Source organism: Armigeres subalbatus, chromosome 1, assembly GCF_024139115.2.
Source record: "Armigeres subalbatus isolate Guangzhou_Male chromosome 1, GZ_Asu_2, whole genome shotgun sequence".
In the NCBI taxonomy this organism is placed as follows: Eukaryota; Metazoa; Arthropoda; class Insecta; order Diptera; family Culicidae; genus Armigeres; species Armigeres subalbatus.
Window position 1 is genome coordinate 48,009,791 of NC_085139.1, and position 18,775 is coordinate 48,028,565.

At 42.9% G+C, this 18,775-nt stretch overlaps 2 protein-coding genes across 2 annotated transcripts; both read left to right on the plus strand.

Moving 5' to 3' along the window:
* The first annotated feature begins 7,164 nt into the window (after nucleotides 1–7,164).
* Nucleotides 7,165–8,773, plus strand: LOC134208355 (endochitinase-like). Its single transcript, XM_062684346.1, has 2 exons — nucleotides 7,165–7,973; nucleotides 8,031–8,773. Exons 1-2 carry the CDS (start codon nucleotides 7,258–7,260, stop codon nucleotides 8,632–8,634), a joined length of 1,320 nt encoding a protein of 439 aa, XP_062540330.1. The 5' UTR covers nucleotides 7,165–7,257; the 3' UTR covers nucleotides 8,635–8,773.
* A 1,332-nt stretch (nucleotides 8,774–10,105) lies between these two features.
* On the plus strand, nucleotides 10,106–11,913 carry LOC134208356 (endochitinase-like). The gene is made up of 3 exons (XM_062684347.1): nucleotides 10,106–10,244; nucleotides 10,402–11,035; nucleotides 11,102–11,913. The coding sequence occupies exons 1-3, from the start codon at nucleotides 10,229–10,231 to the stop codon at nucleotides 11,685–11,687; spliced, it is 1,236 nt and encodes a 411-aa protein (XP_062540331.1). The 5' UTR covers nucleotides 10,106–10,228; the 3' UTR covers nucleotides 11,688–11,913.
* Nucleotides 11,914–18,775: the final 6,862 nt, after the last annotated feature.

The following is an 18,775-nucleotide window of genomic DNA, read 5'->3' on the forward strand; positions in this document are numbered from 1 at the left end:
TGATTATTATGTCAAGTTATAAAGCTCGTAATCTGAACAAACTATAAGCATCATTATTACTTTCATCACATTTTAGAGGACCAAGAATGTATAAACGTATGGTAATGTGACCATACGTCCCGCATTTTCACTATTTGTCCCGCTCTGAAAAGCGTCCCGCGATACGTCCCGCATTCAACTTATTTCTAGTTAATGTCCCGCGAAATCCAGAAAAATATAATACATTAATAGCTATTACTTAGTATTTTAAAAGAAATTATTAGATTTTTTGAATTCAGAAATTTGACTAAGACTAATGTTTTGTAAGGCAATCAGATGGATCATAGAAATAAGGATTAAAATGTTCTTTTCTGACTCAGACTAAAATTTAATTATCTCTATAGTTTGTTTTACCCATGCCTTATACCCTGGGAATCTTGTAAGCATATACAAAATGGTGAGTTGACATCTTGGAAGGAGCGCCCAACAGAGCTCTGGTCCCCACAAGTTCCTATCTCACGCTTCCACGGGTCGTCCGATGACAAAAGACCGCCAGCTAAGGGTTGTGTACTTAGCTGGTAGTGCAGCCTGGGCACTGTTGTCCTTCTGACATCAGCTAGAGTGAGAAGGTACGCCTCGAGCGTCTGTTCACTAGGAGGTGCGGCTCAAACAGCGTCTGCCTGGTACCCAGCGGTTGATCAACGAAATGCTGTATCGCGCCTGTTATACCTAAGGTGGCAGCCCCACTAGCGCGATGTAGGTAACGCGACCCCGGTAAGGTAGCTTACTGAAGCCTTTCAAATACCACGAAAAATGGAGATAGAAGCAAAAGAGAACGTTATTTTTGGCAACCGACCCGGCAACGAAATAAGGACTATGATTGGAAACTCGGTACCTGGAATGTCAGGACCCTAAATGACCCTGGACGGGTGAGCCTTCTGGCTCGTGAACTGCAGAAGGTTGGAGTGAACGTGGCCGCTATTTAAGAAGTCCGATGGCCTAGATCCGAAGAACGTGAATTCCGAGCCGTGGTGGGGTCCACCAACACCAACAGTGCATTCAAGTATAACATCTATCACAGCGGCGGCGGAAAAGCAGAGCATGGAGTTGGTTTCGTAGTGATGGGCAAGCAGATGAAGCGAGTAATGCGGTGGAAACCCATTAGCGAACGAATCTGTGTGTTGAGGATACGGGGCAAATTCTTCAATTACAGCCTAATCAACGTTTACGCACCGACAAACGATAAATCCGATGACGCGAAGGGCACGTTTTATGAATGTCTTGATAAAGCCTATGGAGAGTGCCCAAAGCATGACGTGAAAATTGTAATCGGAGACGCTAACGCTCAGGTCGGTAGAGAGGACTTTTTTCGTCCCATAATTGGTAGGACGAGCCTTCACTCCGTTACCAATGACAACGGCCTACGGCTAGTAAATTTCGCTGCTGCCAGAGCAGCCATCAGCAGCACCTACTTTGCACGAAAGAACATCCGAAAGCACACCTGGAGACACCCAAATGGTGAAACTTGCAACCAGATAGACCATGTTCTGGTGGATGGGCGCCATTTATCGGATGTTATCGATGTGCGGACATTCAGAGGTCCGAACATTGATTCTGATCACTACCTCGTTGTCAGTAAAATTCGATCACGGTTGTCAACTGGATCGAACGAAAGATCACAGCAAACGATGCGTTACAATACCCAGCGATTGCCGGTGGAAGGAGTATCGGCTGAGTACCGCCAGAAGCTCGACGAACGGATGAGTGCAATCAACGTTAGCTACAACATCAACGATCTATGGGAGTCGATCCATGGAACGGTGAGCACAACTGCACGAGAAGTGGTAGGCACTGCACAGAGGCGACTCAGGACGGGTTAGTTCGATGTGGAGTGTCAGAGAGCGACAGACGAGAAGAACGTTGCCAGAAGCCCGATGTAGTTGTCGGGTACCCGATCGAATAGAGATCGGTATAAGGAAGCAAGAGCAGCCGAAAAACGAACCCACCGCAAGAAGAAGGAAGAATATGAAGAACAAGTGATTTACCAGGTGCTGGAAAAAATGGAGCAGAACGATATGCGGAGGTTCAATGAGTATGTCAATGGCGTGCGGAAAAACACAGCGCCATCTCCCGTCATGTGCAAAGATCAACAAGGGAATTTGCTGACAGATAAAACCGAAGTGGCTGCCAGGTGGAAGCAACACTTCGAGACTTTGTTGAATAGTGGAAGTGACGGTACATCGGTGAACAGAATAAATATTAGCGACGATGGACAAGCTGTGGAGTCGCCTACACTAGATGAGGTTAAAAAAGCTGTTAAAGAGCTGAAAAAAAATAAGACTGCGGGGAAGGACCAGCTCCCGGCTGAACTTCTCAAGCATGGCAGTGAGCAGCTTTAAGAAGTTCTGCACCATATTGTGTCGAAAATATGGGAAGACGAAGAAATGCCTGCTAGCTGGTTGGATGGCCTCAATTGCCCTCTCTTCAAGAAAGGGCACAGACTGGAGTGGGCCAATTACCGAGGAATAACCCTCCTTAATTCGACGTACAAAATTATGTTCCGTATTCTGTTCAACAGATTGAGACCGCTTGAAGAGTCCTTCGTCGGCGAATACCAAGCAGGTTTTCGTAACGATCAACGACGGATCAGATGTTTACAGACACATCATCTGTTTATTGGTTTCAATGCGGCGTACGATTCAGTGAAACGAAATGAATTATGGCAAATTATGCTTGAACATGGTTTTCCGGCGAAACTGATATGGCTGATTCGTATAACGTTGGACGGATCGAAATCAAGTGTAAGGGTTGCGGATGAAATATCGACGTCATTTGTTACCTTAGATGGATTAAAGCAGGGCGATGCGCTCTAGAATCTACTGTTCAATATAGCGCTCGAGGGAGCGATTAGGAGAGCTGGTGTGCAAAGAAGCGGTACCATTATCACAAGATCACATATGCTCCTGGGATTTGCGGACGATATCGATGTTATCGTGCCGTGGAAGAGGCTTTTGTGCCTTTTAAGAGGGAGACAGCGAGGATTGGACTCACGATCAATACCAGCAAAACGAAGTACATGGTCGCTGGTAATCAACGTGGGTTCATTAGTGGTGGTGGTAGCGAAATGGTGCTGGATGATGAAAAATTTGAAGTGGTAGAAGAATTTGTGTATCTTGGAACATTAGTGCCTTGCGATAATGATGTTACCCGCGAAGTCAAAAGGCGTATTGCAGCTGCAAATAGGGCTTATTACGGACTTCGTAACCAGCTTAAGTCCCGTAGTCTACAAACGAAAACAAAACTCGCGCTGTGTACCACTTTGATTCTTCTGGTGTCTTTATACGGCCATGAAACATGGACGTTAGAGGAGGCTGATCGGAGAGCTTTCGGAGTGTTTGAGCGTAAAGTGCTGCGGACAATACTCGGTGGTAAACAGGAGAACGGTATCTGGCGACAAAGGGCTGGATATTATTAAGCTTATACAACACGGCAGACAACGGTGGGCTGGTCACGTTGTTCGTATGCCGGCAGAACGTCAAGCGAAGATAATATTTAGTAGAGAACCCGGAAGAGGCCGCATGCTTCGTGGAAAGCCGCGTACACGATGGCTTTTTGTAGTTGAAGTGGACCTGAGGGCGCTCAATTTTCAGGGCGACTGGAAGCGATTGGCCCAGGATCGAGTCCAGTGGAGAAGGATACTCCATTCGGCGTAGGTTCATCGAAGAGCTGTAGCATATCAAGTATAAAGTAAGTAACAATTCATCATGCTAACCCCACCATATAACGAATGCTTGACTATTACTTTACTAAGTATAGTAAAAGACCCGAAGTAATCATGGACCAGCCACCACCACATATTTAACCCTTAAATGCGCAATGTTGTTTTAAAACAACAAACCTAAAATACGTTTAATGTTAATGGTTTTAATGGTTGTTTACGTTAAAAATATTTTCGACGCTTTCTAAAAAAATCGCCTTGCGCCTTTAAGGGTTAAAGGAAAAAATATTCAATAAATCAATGGTCAATATTCTTATTTAAATAAGCAAGTGTTTGGAAAGGAATCTATTTTCCTGATTTTTTTTCAAGCTTCCTTACAAAAGTCATATTAGAACGAATGAATTATGTTGGGGGCAGGGCTGACAATAGTCATCGTCGCAGCACGAAATGCCACAGTAGCGACGAGTTGTGGTGTCTTTATTGCTACTCGATGCATCGTATACAACGTATGAAGACGTTATAAATGTTATGTCTTGAACCGTCCGGTATGAAGCGCGGCTACAAAACAAGACCATGTTGAGGGTGGCTGGGTTCGATTCCCGATCCGGTATAGGAAATTTACGAGTTGGTAGTTACTTTGGAAGAGCCTAATGAACATTAAGCTGCGAAACCGCAATGTCCCAGTGAGGGATGTAACGCCAATGAAGAAGAAGAAGACATTTATATTACAAAGGATCCTACCATTTGTTTATTTGAGACACCTTCATGCTTTTAACCAGTCCATCTATAATGACGTGCAATCAATTGTGTGAAGAAGCGACGACGGAAATCGTCATAACGTTGGGCTGCGCGACTATCTTCGTGGCAGGCATGCGGCGCGAAGAATCTGGATAGGTATTACGTCGTGCAATGCTATGACGAAGACTTCATTTTTCGCTCTCTTCATACGACAAAAATGACTATTGTCAGCCCTGGCTGGGGGAATTCAAATGAATCAATCCAATAAAACTACTTGAATCATTTGATGACATTTGTGGGGGATTTTAATACGTTTGTGGTCACACTGTCCGGATTAAAAATGACATTTCCCAGGGTTTTTATATGATTCATAAAACTTATCGTATATAGAAAGTCAGATTATCTCAAAAATACACTCAAGTACTGAACCTGCCTAATGCGATCTTATAGGGCCCTTGTAATATATAGGGTTATTGTCCCTGGATTTCATCTCATAGCTCCGATATTCATCCCACGCAAAACTAAGCATTAAGAAGGTATTTGATTTGTTTCTTATTTTTGTGTTTTTTCAGCGGTGAGCACTCCTGTTAGCAAAAAAAAGAGACGAAACTGGCGCCGCATTTCTTTGTTCCTTTGATGAGATAAATATATGTTCAGTGAGATGGAAAACAGAGCAGTTCCCCTACTACAATTTAAACATATCGCTAAAGATGACAAAAACGGCTAAAATTTAATATCATTTTAAGTTCGAGTGAAGTTGAATATTATCATACATTGAAAAAAAAATATTTTTAGGTGACCATACCAGTGTTAGAAAAAGTAACATCGATATCGTGGGACTCTTTTCAAAAGTTATTTATAATTCAGAATTTTATATGAATATGTAACGCTTAAGAGTTCATACAACATTGAATATAATGTCATTGCTCTAAATTTGAAATCGGTGGCGTCTTTGAAGGATTACATATTCATCAGTAATTCCGAATCGCAAATTACTTTAATTTTTTTCAGCAAATTGACAATAGCAATCCATTGTTATTTTGTTGACATTTCTCAACACTGAACCATACAGCCACTTTATAGGGTTTTCCATAGCTCAACGATAAGATGCGTTGAAATCCCGGCTCGTTTTTTATTATTTCATTTTTTTCTTCCTTTCTTGCCTTCTTTCCTTATTCACATTCATACATAGTACATACGGGGTCTCCAGTTAGCCTTACGGGCAAAGGTGTAGGTTTGCCAGAGATGGCGAGTTCGATTCTTGTTCCGGATCTAGGATGTTTTCGGGTGGCAAACATTCTCGACTCTCTGGGCATAGTGCACTTCCCACACAAGATAAATACTCATACAATGGCGTGCAGAAAAGCTTTCAATTAATAACTGAGGAAATGCTATTACAACTAAGATGAAAAGCAGGCCAAGTTCCAGTTAGAATGTAGACCCATAGAATAAGAAGAAAAAGAAGAAGACATAGTACATGATCTACAGTTAATGATTGATGAAATACTTGATACGCATTAAGCTACCAAAAAGCGTCAATTAGTAGAAGAATAAAACCGACCATTCTATAGTTCTCTATACGTATATCTACATGACAACTTCTCAGGTAAAAAATACTTGCAATAAAGAATAATCCCAATCCCGAAACCTCCAGTCCCCCAGTTAACCGAACGCGCAAATACTTCCCCGGGTCCCAAGTTACCTATGCGAGCAAATGTGATTTCGACTCTCGGTCCAGGTGGGAAGCATTCTTAGCTCCTTGAGCATATCGTATTCATTGTGCTTGCCACATATTTATACAATGGCAGACATAGATTTTTTTTATTATTATCTGTGGAAACGCTAGTTGAAAGCAGGCCAAATTTCAGAAGGAATGTAGAGCCATTGATGAATAAGAAGGCCCCAACATTAGCAAGTGTTGTAAAACCACAACAACCTCTCGAGAATAGTCGTAAAATTATTTGAAACCGGTTCTAGCAAATACAAGCCCCCTAATTGATACTCACGTCAAAACTGTGGAATACCATTCAATTGACATATTACTTGCACAATCAAGTAGCAAATTTCATGTTTTTTTAAATCAATGTATTTTAATAACAGCATTTATTATACAAATCGTACATCTAAACAAATATTAATTACATTCTAAGTTCTACCGAAATACTAGCGTGTCAAATAAAAAACTATTTGTTCAATATTTAATAAAAGGCTTGAATCATCAAATGTCTTTATTAGAGGCGCGCGACCCATCTCGACATAGTTTGTCTAATGGAGGTAATGCTTTGTGTGAGTGAACAAATTTTCAAGGCACACATTATAGAGCTTCACATAAACCCTAATCGAAAATATTAGCATCTCTTATCATTAGCACCAGCACCAGAATCATGCTCGAAATATGATCTGCATTGAAAATTAATCAATTTAACAATCATACTTCAATTTGAGACATGAATTTGTGTATCGCATATATTGTCTCTTTGAATATTATGCACTTTATTTGAATAAACAACTTGTAGTAGGTGCACATAGTTAAAACATGTGCAAAACTTGAGTTTTCAATAAGGATTAATCAATGTGTCTAATATACTCCGAACAGTGACCCCTAACGATTCCCATGGGGATGGGTTTCGATACTCTGCCAACGGGAAATCATGTTATTCAACTGTGAAGACAATCAAGCGCCATTGCCTTGATTTTGTTTGACAACAAAACCGTTCCGGTTTTTCCTGTTTCAGAATACGTTGATAACAACATAAAACTAGTCCTGTAGCTCGAGTCGTCTGAATTAGTTGCATTTCAAACGCGGTTTCGGGAAGATCGCAATGCTGATTAAAACGTGTACGTTGTTCAAATTCCATAGCGATTCGGATTCAGTGCAAAAGATGTCTACTAAACGGAATTCGATTTTAGTATCATTCACAACTTTAGTTTTGATTTTATTGCAAACGATTATTCAAGTGAACGCCCTCGTTGATGATAGCTCGAAAGGAAGGCGATTTATCTGCCATTACACGACATGGTCCCGCACGCGGCAGGGTGAGAAGGCCTACACGATCGAGGACATTCCAGGAGATTTGTGTTCTCATGTAGTGTACAACTTCGTTGCCGTACACGAAAGTACGTACGAAGTGACGGCAATGCAACCCGATTTCGATATTGAAGAAAATGGTTTCCGACGTTTCGCCGCGTTGAAAGATAAGTTTCCGAACCTGAAACTGTTGGCTGCCATTGGCGGTTGGGGTCATGGCGGCGAAAAGTTCAGCAAGATGACTGAGACACGTGATCGACGGAAACGGTTTGTGGCAAGTGCTGTGAAATTCTTACATAAATATGGCTTTGATGGGTTAGAGGTTGTCTGGCTGTATCCGGGAAATTTTGAGCGCGGCGGCAGCGCTAATGACAAGGACAATTTCTACTATCTAATCCGGGAGCTGCAGAAGGCCTTCTCCGACGCTAACCGGGGGTGGGAGGTTAGTGTGCAAGTCCCAGCGGATAAATCGCGGCTCGATGTCGGTTACCAGATCGATGCGCTTTGCGAGTAAGTTTGAGTGTTTTTTGTAGGAATAATTTTAATTGTTCAAATGTAATTTAACAGGGTTGCAGATTTTATTCATGTTATCGGCTATGATTTACGCGGCTGGTGGAATAATTTTGCAGATGTGCATAGCCCAATGGCGGATCGCTCACACGATGAAGGTAATTTCGTAGGGCTAAATGTTCAAAATGGAGTCAACCATTGGTTACATGGAGGTTGCCTGCCTAGTAAAGTAGTGCTTGGCGTCCCGCTGTTCGGTCGAACATATCTGTTGGATACACCGGAAGGCAACAGTGTGGGATCCCCAACTATAGGCGCAGGATCCGCTGGCGAATACACAAACGAACCAGGATACCTTGGCTATTGTGAAATCTGCCCGTTGCTGCCTCAGATGACATTGCAGTGGGATGAGATGGCACAATGTCCATATGCATTTAACAAAGTTGAGTGGATTGGATACGAGGATGAAAGATCACTGAGAGCAAAAATCGACTGGGCAGTGCAAAACCGTCTGGCTGGAATATATGCTTTCTCACTTGATTTGGACGACTATCGCGGTACTTGTGGAAAAGCATATCCATTGACTAGACTTATTTCAAAATACTACGAAGAAACTAAGAAGGATACTTTGGTCACGTGGCCCAGAGAAAACACAAAAGTGTGATTATAATAATTATTAGATATATCATATTTCATTCGATGTACTTATGGCTTACAGCATTAATGTAACTCCTGTTTTATGTCAGACTTGGTATTTATTTTCTTCATCTTTATTGCATGTAGATTAAAACACAATGAAAATAGCAATCATCTTATTACTTTTCTCAAATGAAAGAAATATGCCAATCATTTTGAAAATTTTTGCTTCTGTTTCACGTAACCCTTCAATACGTGTTTAACAATTGGACAAATCGGGATCCAATTCACAAGTTTCTTTGATGTGATTCAGTTTAAGTTGTGCATAAGTTGTGGAGTTTAGTAGGTAAAGGCACGGTATTTTTAAGTTTAATGCTGTGGGGTCGATTCCTGGCTCCACCTTCCACCAGGGGATTTTCCGGATTGCAAATTTTCTGGGTCCAGGGTATTATTGTTCTTACCACACAATATAAAGGTTCATTCGCAAATTAGGTAACGCTAAATTTGGCAATTTTAAACACCCAATCACTTTCTCATAAGGTTTTATGTGAGGCATAATTAATGTTTCAAAGTTTGTTGTTCCATTAACTAGCACTCTCACATGAATGAGAAGGGCTTAATCACAAGCGAGACAATAAATTGCGTCATAATAAAATCCGGTTTGGAGCAGGTCAGCGACGCATCAACTATTCTGCTTCTGTTGAATGAATACATCATCCATAATCGACATCGATATTAGTTATAATGTAGTTCTCCATTCATAAATTAGATGTGTGAGCGATTAATTTGAAAAGATCAGTATTAATTTAAGAAAGCAGTTCTTCAAACTGATTATAACAGCAGATAGAATAGATTTTTAATGTAATCAATATGGTTTGGTCGCCCTTTTATCAATTGCTTTATCCGACAATTACATCGCAAAAGGAGCACAGTTAAACGTAGTGATTAGGGCGGAGCTTTTATCAAAATTGACGGAAAAATCTGCAAAACAATTATGGCGTGCACTGAGTTCAGTATTTACGCGGAGGAAACGTTCCACATAATACCACGTAAATACGTTACACGTTCGAAATCCACGTAAAAAAAACGACTGTATTGACAATTCGACATTTTGATTTCCGAGCTTTTGGAAAACAAACCGTAAAAAAACGTAATCCGCGTAAAAACACGTAAATCCCAGAACTCGTGTAAAAAAGTCGCGAGAAAGGCGACCCGTTTGAAAAAAAAAACGCGCGACCCCAGTATATCATTGGTTTTTAAGCCTGTGAAGGGAATAGGAATTATTCTGGCAATAATTGTGGTTATAACTTGCTTATAATCTATGCACTAAAAAATGTTCATTTACGAGAATTCACGATTCTCTTTTCACACTCACTGATAAATTAATTCGGCTCGTTTATTTAAAGGATCAATCACTATTCTCACATTCCGTTATTTCCCACGCACCCTAAAGCTATAAATGACTAATCCCATAAGTAACATGTTTATAAACAGTACTGATCGGTGGCATTTCCAGTTTTTCTACATTCGCGTCAAGCGCGTGTCTGGATGACAAGACCTGTTGTCGTTCACGTTCAGTTGCATTTCCAACACGGCCGGTAAACCATCGAATCTTCTTCATCATGAGACTCAACCAAGGTACTAGTTTGTCCAATCGCATATATCTACACGTTACGCATTCCCTTCAGATTCAACAGTTAATTTAGTTCATAAAACAAATGTGCTCATTTGCATTAGCTTAAACGCGAGAGATCAGTCTGTTGTATATTGCTTTAATTATTTGCTTCATTTGCAGTATTATCACGAACGCTTGCATGCGCATTGTTGTGCACGACGTTGATCGTCTCAATCAGAGGTCTAGTTGACGATAGCGTCAAGGGAAGACGATTTATATGCCATTATACGACATGGTCCCGTACGCGGCAAAATGACGGGGCATACACGATCGAAGACATCCCGGGGGACCTTTGTTCTCACGTGGTCTATAACTTTGTGGCAGTGCACGAAAAAACCTACGAAGTAACTGCAATGCAACCCGATTTCGATATTGGAGAAAAGGGTTTCCGCCGCTTCGCAGCATTGAAAGATAAGCACCCGAACTTGAAACTGCTGGCTGCCATCGGCGGTTGGGGTCATGGGGGTGAGAAGTTCAGCAAAATGACTGAAACCCGGGATAGGAGAAAGCGATTTGTGGCAAGTGCAGTGAAATTTTTACACAAATACGGATTTGATGGATTAGAAGTGGTTTGGTTGTACCCAGGAAACTTTGAGCGCGGCGGTAGTGTGAATGACAAGGACAACTTCTACTATTTGGTGCGAGAGCTTCAAAAAGCATTTACGGACGCAGGACGGGATTGGGAAGTAAGCGTGCAGGTACCGGCGGATAAGTCACGACTCGATGTCGGATACCAGATCGATGCCCTTTGCGAGTGAGTATGCTCGACAAGATTGAAATAATTTATTATTTATCACGACACGATGAACTTATCTAACAGGGCAGCGGACTTCATTCATGTTATTGGCTACGATTTGCGTGGATGGTGGAATAATTTTGCAGACGTGCACAGCCCAATGTCGGATCGTCAACATGACGAAGGTAACTTCGTAGGACTTAACGTTGAAAATGGAGTCAATCATTGGTTACACGGTGGCTGTCTCCCCAGTAAAGTAGTTCTTGGCGTCCCGCTGTTCGGTCGAACATATCTTCTGGATACTCCGGAGGGGAATAGTGTCGGATCCCCAACCATTGGCGCAGGATCTGCTGGAGAATACACCAATGAACCAGGATACCTCGGATATTGTGAAATTTGTACAATGCTCCCGAATATGACAGTTCAGTGGGATGAGAAAGCCCAATGCCCTTATGCCTTCAATACAATCGAGTGGGTTGGTTACGAAGACGAACGATCACTCAGGGCTAAAATAGATTGGGCGGTGCAAAATCGCCTGGCTGGAATATATGCTTTCTCGCTCGATTTGGACGACTATCGCGGACATTGCGGAAAACCATATCCCTTGACCAGGGTTGTCCATAAGTATTATGAAGAAACTAAAAAGGATACTCTCGTTGTATGGCCTTGAACGAATTGAGGTGTGTTAAAAATGTGATCCTATTTATACTCTGTTATGTTTTATTCTACATGTTACCAACAAGTGCGACGAAAACTATATAATTACGAGCTAAAAATAAATCCCAGCCAATTACTACGACAAACGAGATGACAATAATAACCAAAATGCACGCTCAGAGGATTCTCTTTTTGGCACTTAAACTGTTCGTTTGATACTATCTACAGCGAGAATATAGTATGACAATTCATGCACTGCTGACCGATGACCAAAACATCAGAGTAGCGAATGTAATTTGAACCACTTGCACTATTGGTCCTATCTTTCGGTTGCCTTTAACGGTTCAACCCCTATCATGAATCTCACTTTCTTGTTCTAAAGGCTGTTCCGTATAAAATCCGTACACACAAAATTCATTCTCAAAATTCGAATTTTTATCCGATCATTACCAAATTTTGAGTGAAAAGTTAGTTTTGGCATCATTAATTTAATGTATTTCGCTTTTATATCGTAATGGGCGAACCTTGGCCTCAATCCCAGCTATGAGGTTATACACGACCTCAGAATCAGTTTTTTGCATATTATTTGTCTTTTATCAACAACAATCAACAAGAGAGTACGGACCGGAACCATCGGCGAAGACCACTGCGACGAAAAGGGACTAGCGATTGGAAACTCGGTTCGTGGAACTGCAAATCTCTCAACTTCATCGGGAGCACACGCATACTCGCCGATGTGCTCAAGGACCGTGGATTCGGCATCGTAGCGCTGCAGGAGGTTTGTTGGAAGGGATCAATGGTGCGAACGTTTAGAGGTAATCATACCATCTACCAGAGCTGCGGCAACACACACGAGCTGGGAACAGCTTTCATAGTGATGGGCGATATGCAAAGGCGCGTGATCGGGTGGTGGCCGATCAATGAAAGAATGTGCAAGTTGAGGATCAAAGGCCGGTTCTTCAACTTCAGCATAATCAACGTCCATAGCCCACACTCCGGAAGCACTGATGATGATAAGGACGCATTCTACGCGCAGCTGGAACGTGAGTACGACAGCTGCCCAAGCCACGACGTCAAAATCATCATAGGAGACTTGAACGCTCAGGTTGGCCAAGAGGAGGAGTTTAGACCGACTATTGGAAAGTTCAGCGCTCACCGGCTGACGAACGAAAACGGCCTACGACTAATTGATTTCGCCGCCTCCAAGAATATGGCCATTCGCAGCACCTACTTCCAACACAGCCTCCCGTATCGGTACACCTGGAGATCACCACTGCAGACAGAATCACAAATCGACCACGTTCTGATTGATGGACGGCACTTCTCCGACATTATCGACGTCAGGACATATCGTGGCGCTAACATCGACTCGGACCACTATCTGGTGATGGTTAAACTGCGCCCAAAACTATCCGTCATCAACAATGTTCGGTACCGACGACCGCCGCGGTACGACCTAGAGCGACTGAAGCAACCTGATGTCACCACTGCATACGCGCAGCATCTCGAGGCAGCGTTGCCGGAAGAGGGTGAGCTCGATGGGGCCCCTCTTGAGGACTGCTGGAATACAGTCAAAGCAGCCATTAACGACGCAGCGGAGAACAACGTCGGGTATATGGGTCGAAGTCGACGGAACGATTGGTTCGACGAAGAGTGCAGACAGATTCTGGAGGAGAAGGACGCAGCGCGGGCGGTCGCGCTGCAGCAAGGTACCCGGCAGAACGTGGAACGTTATAGACGGAAGCGGAGACAGCAGACCCGCCTTTTCAGGAGAAGAAACGCCGCCTGGAAGAAGCGGAGTGCGAGGAGATGGAACAGCTGTGCCGTTCTCAAGATACACGCAAGTTCTATCAGAAGCTCAACGCATCCCGCAAAGGCTTCGTGCCGCGAGCCGAAATGTGCCGGGATAAGGATGGGAGCATATTGACGGACGAACGTGTGGTGATCGAAAGGTGGAAGCAGCACTACGAGGAACATCTGAATGGCGCTGAGAGTACAGGCAGTGAAAGTCAAGGCAGCGGAGGAGATGACTACGTCAGTTCAGCGGACGATGGAAGCCAACCAGCCCCACCTTGAGGGAAGTTAAGGATGCCATTCAACAGCTAAAGACCAATAAAGCAGCTGGTAAGGATGGTATCGGAGCTGAGCTCATCAAGATGGGCCCAGAAAAGCTGGCCACTTGCCTGCACAAACTGATAGTCAGAATCTGGGAAACCGAACAGCTACCGGAGGAGTGGAAGGAAGGGGTTATATGCCCCATCTACAAGAAAGGCGACAAACTGGAGTGTGAGAACTTTCGAGCGATCACCATCCTTAATGCCGCCTACAAAGTGATATCCCAGATCATCTTCCGTCGTCTGTCACCATTAGTGAACGAGTTCGTGGGAAGTTATCAAGCCGGCTTCGTTGACGGCCGCTCGACAACGGACCAGATCTTTACTGTACGGCAAATCCTTCAAAAATGCCGTGAATACCAGGTCCCAACGCACCATCTGTTCGTTGATTTCAAGGCGGCATACGACAGTATAGACCGCGTAGAGCTATGGAAAATTATGGACGAGAACAGCTTCCCTGCGAAGCTTACCAGACTGATTAAAGCAACGATGGATGGTGTGCAAAACTGTGTGAAGATTTCGGGCGAACACTCCAGTTCGTTCGAATCGCGCCGGGGACTAAGACAAGGTGATGGACTTTCGTGCCTGTTGTTCAACATTGCGCTAGAAGGTGTCATGCGGAGAGCCGGGTGTAACAGCCGGGGTACGATTTTCAATAGATCCAGTCAATTTATTTGCTTCGCGGATGACATGGATATTGTCGGCCGAACATTTGCAAAGGTGGCAGAACTGTACACCCGCCTGAAACGTGAAGCAACAAAAGTTGGACTGGTGGTGAATGCGTCAAAGACAAAGTACATGCTTGTGGGCGGAACCGAGCGCGACAGGGCCCGCCTGGGAAGCAGTGTTACGATAGACGGGGATACCTTCGAGGTGGTCGAGGAATTCGTCTACCTCGGATCCTTGCTAACGGCTGACAACAACGTTAGCCGTGAAATACGAAGGCGCATCATCAGTGGAAGTCGGGCCTACTACGGGCTCCAGAAGAAACTGCGGTCGAAAAGATTCGCCACCGCACCAAATGTGTCATGTACAAGACGCTTATAAGACCGGTTGTCCTCTACGGACATGAAACATGGACAATGCTCGAGGAGGACTTGCAAGCACTCGGAGTATTCGAGAGACGGGTGCTTAGGACCATCTTTGGCGGTGTGCAAGAAGACGGTGTGTGGCGGCGAAGAATGAATCATGAGCTCGCCCAACTCTACGGCGAACCCAGTATCCAGAAGGTAGCTAAAGCCGGAAGGGTACGATGGGCAGGACATGTTGCAAGAATGCCGGACAGCAACCCTGCAAAGATGGTGTTCGCTTCCGATCCGGCAGGTACGAGACGGCGTGGAGCGCAGCGAGCGAGATGGGCAGACCAGGTGCAGAACGACTTGGCGAGCGTGGGGCGTATCCGAGGATGGAGAGATGCAGCCTCGAACCGTGTATTGTGGCGTCAAATTGTTGATTCAGTGTTATCTGTTTAGATGTTAACTAAATAAATGAAATGAAATGAAATGAATTGTCTTTTATTTCGTCAACCTACTATACTGCCGTGAATCGCATATCTGTCCCATCTTTGCTGGGTTTCCTATTCATATGGGACAAATATGCGATTCACGGCAGTATAGTAGACTATAGTACATATACATGTTTTTGCCTTTCTCGTATAAATACTAAGTATGCAGCTATATGCAGCTATAAGCTATATGTTCGCTATGTTCATAATTTTCAGCCACAGAAACAATAGTTTCACTGGGATCTACCATTGCTTGTATTATTTTCCCGCGATTGTTTATTTGATTATAAGGGTGAAGCTATAGTAAACGCGACGGCGCGATGCGACGCGACAGTGTAATTTGACCGTTTTAGTCGCGGGGCCAGAAGCCTCTCATAGAGCTCTTTAGTGTGGGAGTTAGTGGTGGGACTAAAACGAATCCCATAAGAAAACAATGGGGTTTGCTACAATAGGAACCAAAATTAAGAATAGTGCCACAACTGGTACAATAGGAACTTATGAATTGGGCAATTTTGGGGACTATGACGAAATTGAATGCGGTTTTCACATTTGTTCTAAGGGGCACTTGTAATATCAGCACCACCCACTTGTCTTGTTTTTTTTTTGGTTCGGTATTAGTGTTACCAGACGTACTCTTTTAAGAGTACATGTACTCTTTTTGGGGCAGAAAAATTACGCACTCTTCTTTTTCGGAGAAAATGATCATATGTACTCTTTTTAAATATTGTCAGTACCAACTTGGTACAAAAAAGTACCCTAAGATTGTGTATGTCACGTTTTGAATTGAACGTATTTATTATTTTCATGATATTTAATTTATTTAACTGTTCCTAGACACGGCGAAATTTAAGATAGGTCTTCAGTTTTTTTCGAGAAATTTAGATAACAAAATTCTGGAAAGTAATAGATGAGCCAGCCCTAGGCTGAAAATCTCTTTAATAAAGTGTTTGAAAACTTGTGAAGCCAACACGATCATATGACAATCAAATATGACACTGACAAACTGCAAGCTGGACCGAGAACATTGTCCAACCATGCATGGAAATTGGGAACATTATTTAAACGTTCGTTATCATACTGCGTTCATTCAAGCTTTTAAACCTATTCTTCAGATATCGGACTGTTTCATACCGCTTTGGCTCAAATCCCGAACACGACTGATATTCCGAACACTGGCGTTTTGGCACCTTAAAACTCGGTTTTCAGTTCTGATGATCAAGATTACAAATGAATTCAAAATCTTATGGAGAGAATTATACGAATAAAGCCAAAATGGTCATTTAAAAGTGAGCAATCAGAATATGAGCCATGTTCGGAATTTGAGTCAAAACGATACACCATTTTTCCTATGAAGAGTTGATCTTTTCAATTTCCCCAATAAATTTGAAAATATTAGATAGTTTCTTTGGGATTTATTCTATAAATAGCTCTTCAACTTTTTCACTTATATCTAAGAAATGAAAATGGCTTTTATAACTCACGAAAGCAGTTGACACGCTATTTTGTCACAATAACTGTCGGTGTTAATTTTGCTGAATTCATACACAATTTACGATACAATTTCATCCTACAAATATTAACAAAACTATACCGTTTTGACTCAAATCCCGAAAATAACTCATATTCCGAAAACTGGCGTTTCAGCGTGCGAGAATTCAAAATTTCATCGGTTTTCCGTACGGAAGATTAAGATTACAATCAAATTCAACATCCATCCCATGGAAAGAACCACGCGATTAATGACGAAATGGTCATTAATATCCAGGTGCTCGAAATAGGAGTTATGTTCGGGATTTGAGTCAAAACGGTACAATATCAAACTTGAATTATAGATAAAAAAATCACGAATTGTACTCTTTTGTACTCTATTTCACTTTTTGTAAATGTACTCTTTTTAGTCAATCCGAATCTGGTAACACTATATCGGTATAAATGAAAATAAGCGTAACGTAACTCATAAGATACATGAAAAAGGGATCTGAAAACTATCGGAATGTAAGGCTCTCCAAAAAGTTATCTGAAATCTTCATTATTCCGTGAAACTTTCTAATTCAAATTCAGTTTATACATCAAGCTTCCTACAAGACATTCAGGCAGAGTGTGAAATAATCGAAAATTGTTGGTAAAGTCTACCTTTCGTCACTTGTCAGCTCACTTTCAAACACATTCATAGTCGGTTCTGGTCTGTCAATATTTGATTGAATATTACTCATTGAATATTTAGGCACTTTCTACAAATTTATAAATAATCTGAAATCTGAACACGTTTTAAATGAGTAAATTAGTTTATTAAATAGAACTGAATCCGAATTTCATCCGCGAGGTACTTTAAACGGTAAAGATCAATGTAAACAAGCCTAATTATGTTTTTTTTCTGCACATAGTAAGCACACTCACTGACAGTCGAATGAATGAGTTGGTGGAGTAGTCGTTTGACTATGTCATTCTATATTTACGATGTTTGTCAAAATTCGGACCGAAGTTGCTCCATGAAGATGAATATTTTGAGCTCTACATTCAGGGCTATTCGAGGACTCAGAGCTTCTTAGAAGAAAGCTTCCGAGCCTAATAAAAGCCCCTAGAAAGTAGGTTTTGGAGCCTCTTGAAATGAGGTTTCTGAGCCTCTTGAAACGAGGCTTCCGAGCCTCTTAGAAAGAAGCATCGGCATTCCGAAAGGAGGCTTCCGAGCCTCTTGGAAGAAGGCTTCCGAGCCACTTAAAAGGAGGCTTCCGAGTCTCTTGAAAGGAGGCTTCCGAGTCTCTTGAAAGGAGGCTTCTGAGCCTCTCAGAAAGAGGCTTCGGAGCCTTTCGAAAGGAGGCTTGCAAGCCTCTTGAAAGTAGGCTTCCGAGTTTCGTGAAAGATGGTTTCCGAACCTCTTGGAAGGAGGCTTCCGAGCTTCTTGAAAGGAGATTTCCGAGCCTATTGGAAGGAGGCTTCCGAGCCTCTTGAAAGTTGGCTTCCTAGCCTCTTGAAAGGAGGTTTCCGAGCCTCCTGGGAGGAGATTTCCGAGTCTCTTGAAAGGAGGCTTCCGAGCCTCTTAGAAAGAGGCTTCGGAGCCTTTCGAAAGGAGGCTTCCAAGCCTCTTGAAAATAGGCTTCTGAGCTTCGTGAAAGATGGTTTCCGAGCCTCTTGGAAGGAGGTTTCCGAGCCTCTTGGAAGGAGGCTTCCGAGCCTCTTGAAAGTTGGCTTCCTAGCCTCTTGAAAGGAGGTTTCCGAGCCTCCTGGGAGGAGGCTTCCGAGTCTCTTGAAAGGAGGCTTCCGAGCCTCTTAGAAAGAGGCTTCGGAGCCTTTCGAAAGGAGGCTTCCAAGCCTCTTGAAAATAGGCTTCTGAGCTTCGTGAAAGATGGTTTCCGAGCCTCTTGGAAGGAGGCTTCCGAGCCTCTTGGAAGGAGGCTTCCGAGCCTCTTGGAAGGAGGCTTCCGAGCCTCTTGGACGGAGGCTTCCGAGCCTCTTGGAAGGAGGCTTCCGAGCCTCTTGGAAGGA

Bases quoted from the DNA above. Each gene is read 5' to 3' on its own strand.
- LOC134208355 (XM_062684346.1), top strand. From the start codon at position 7,258: ATGCTGATTAAAACGTGTACGTTGTTCAAATTCCATAGCGATTCGGAT. The intron at 7,974-8,030 runs GTAAGTTTGAGT...GTAATTTAACAG, and splicing joins CAGATCGATGCGCTTTGCGA to GGTTGCAGATTTTATTCATG.
- LOC134208356 (XM_062684347.1), top strand. The intron at 11,036-11,101 runs GTGAGTATGCTC...CTTATCTAACAG, and splicing joins CAGATCGATGCCCTTTGCGA to GGCAGCGGACTTCATTCATG.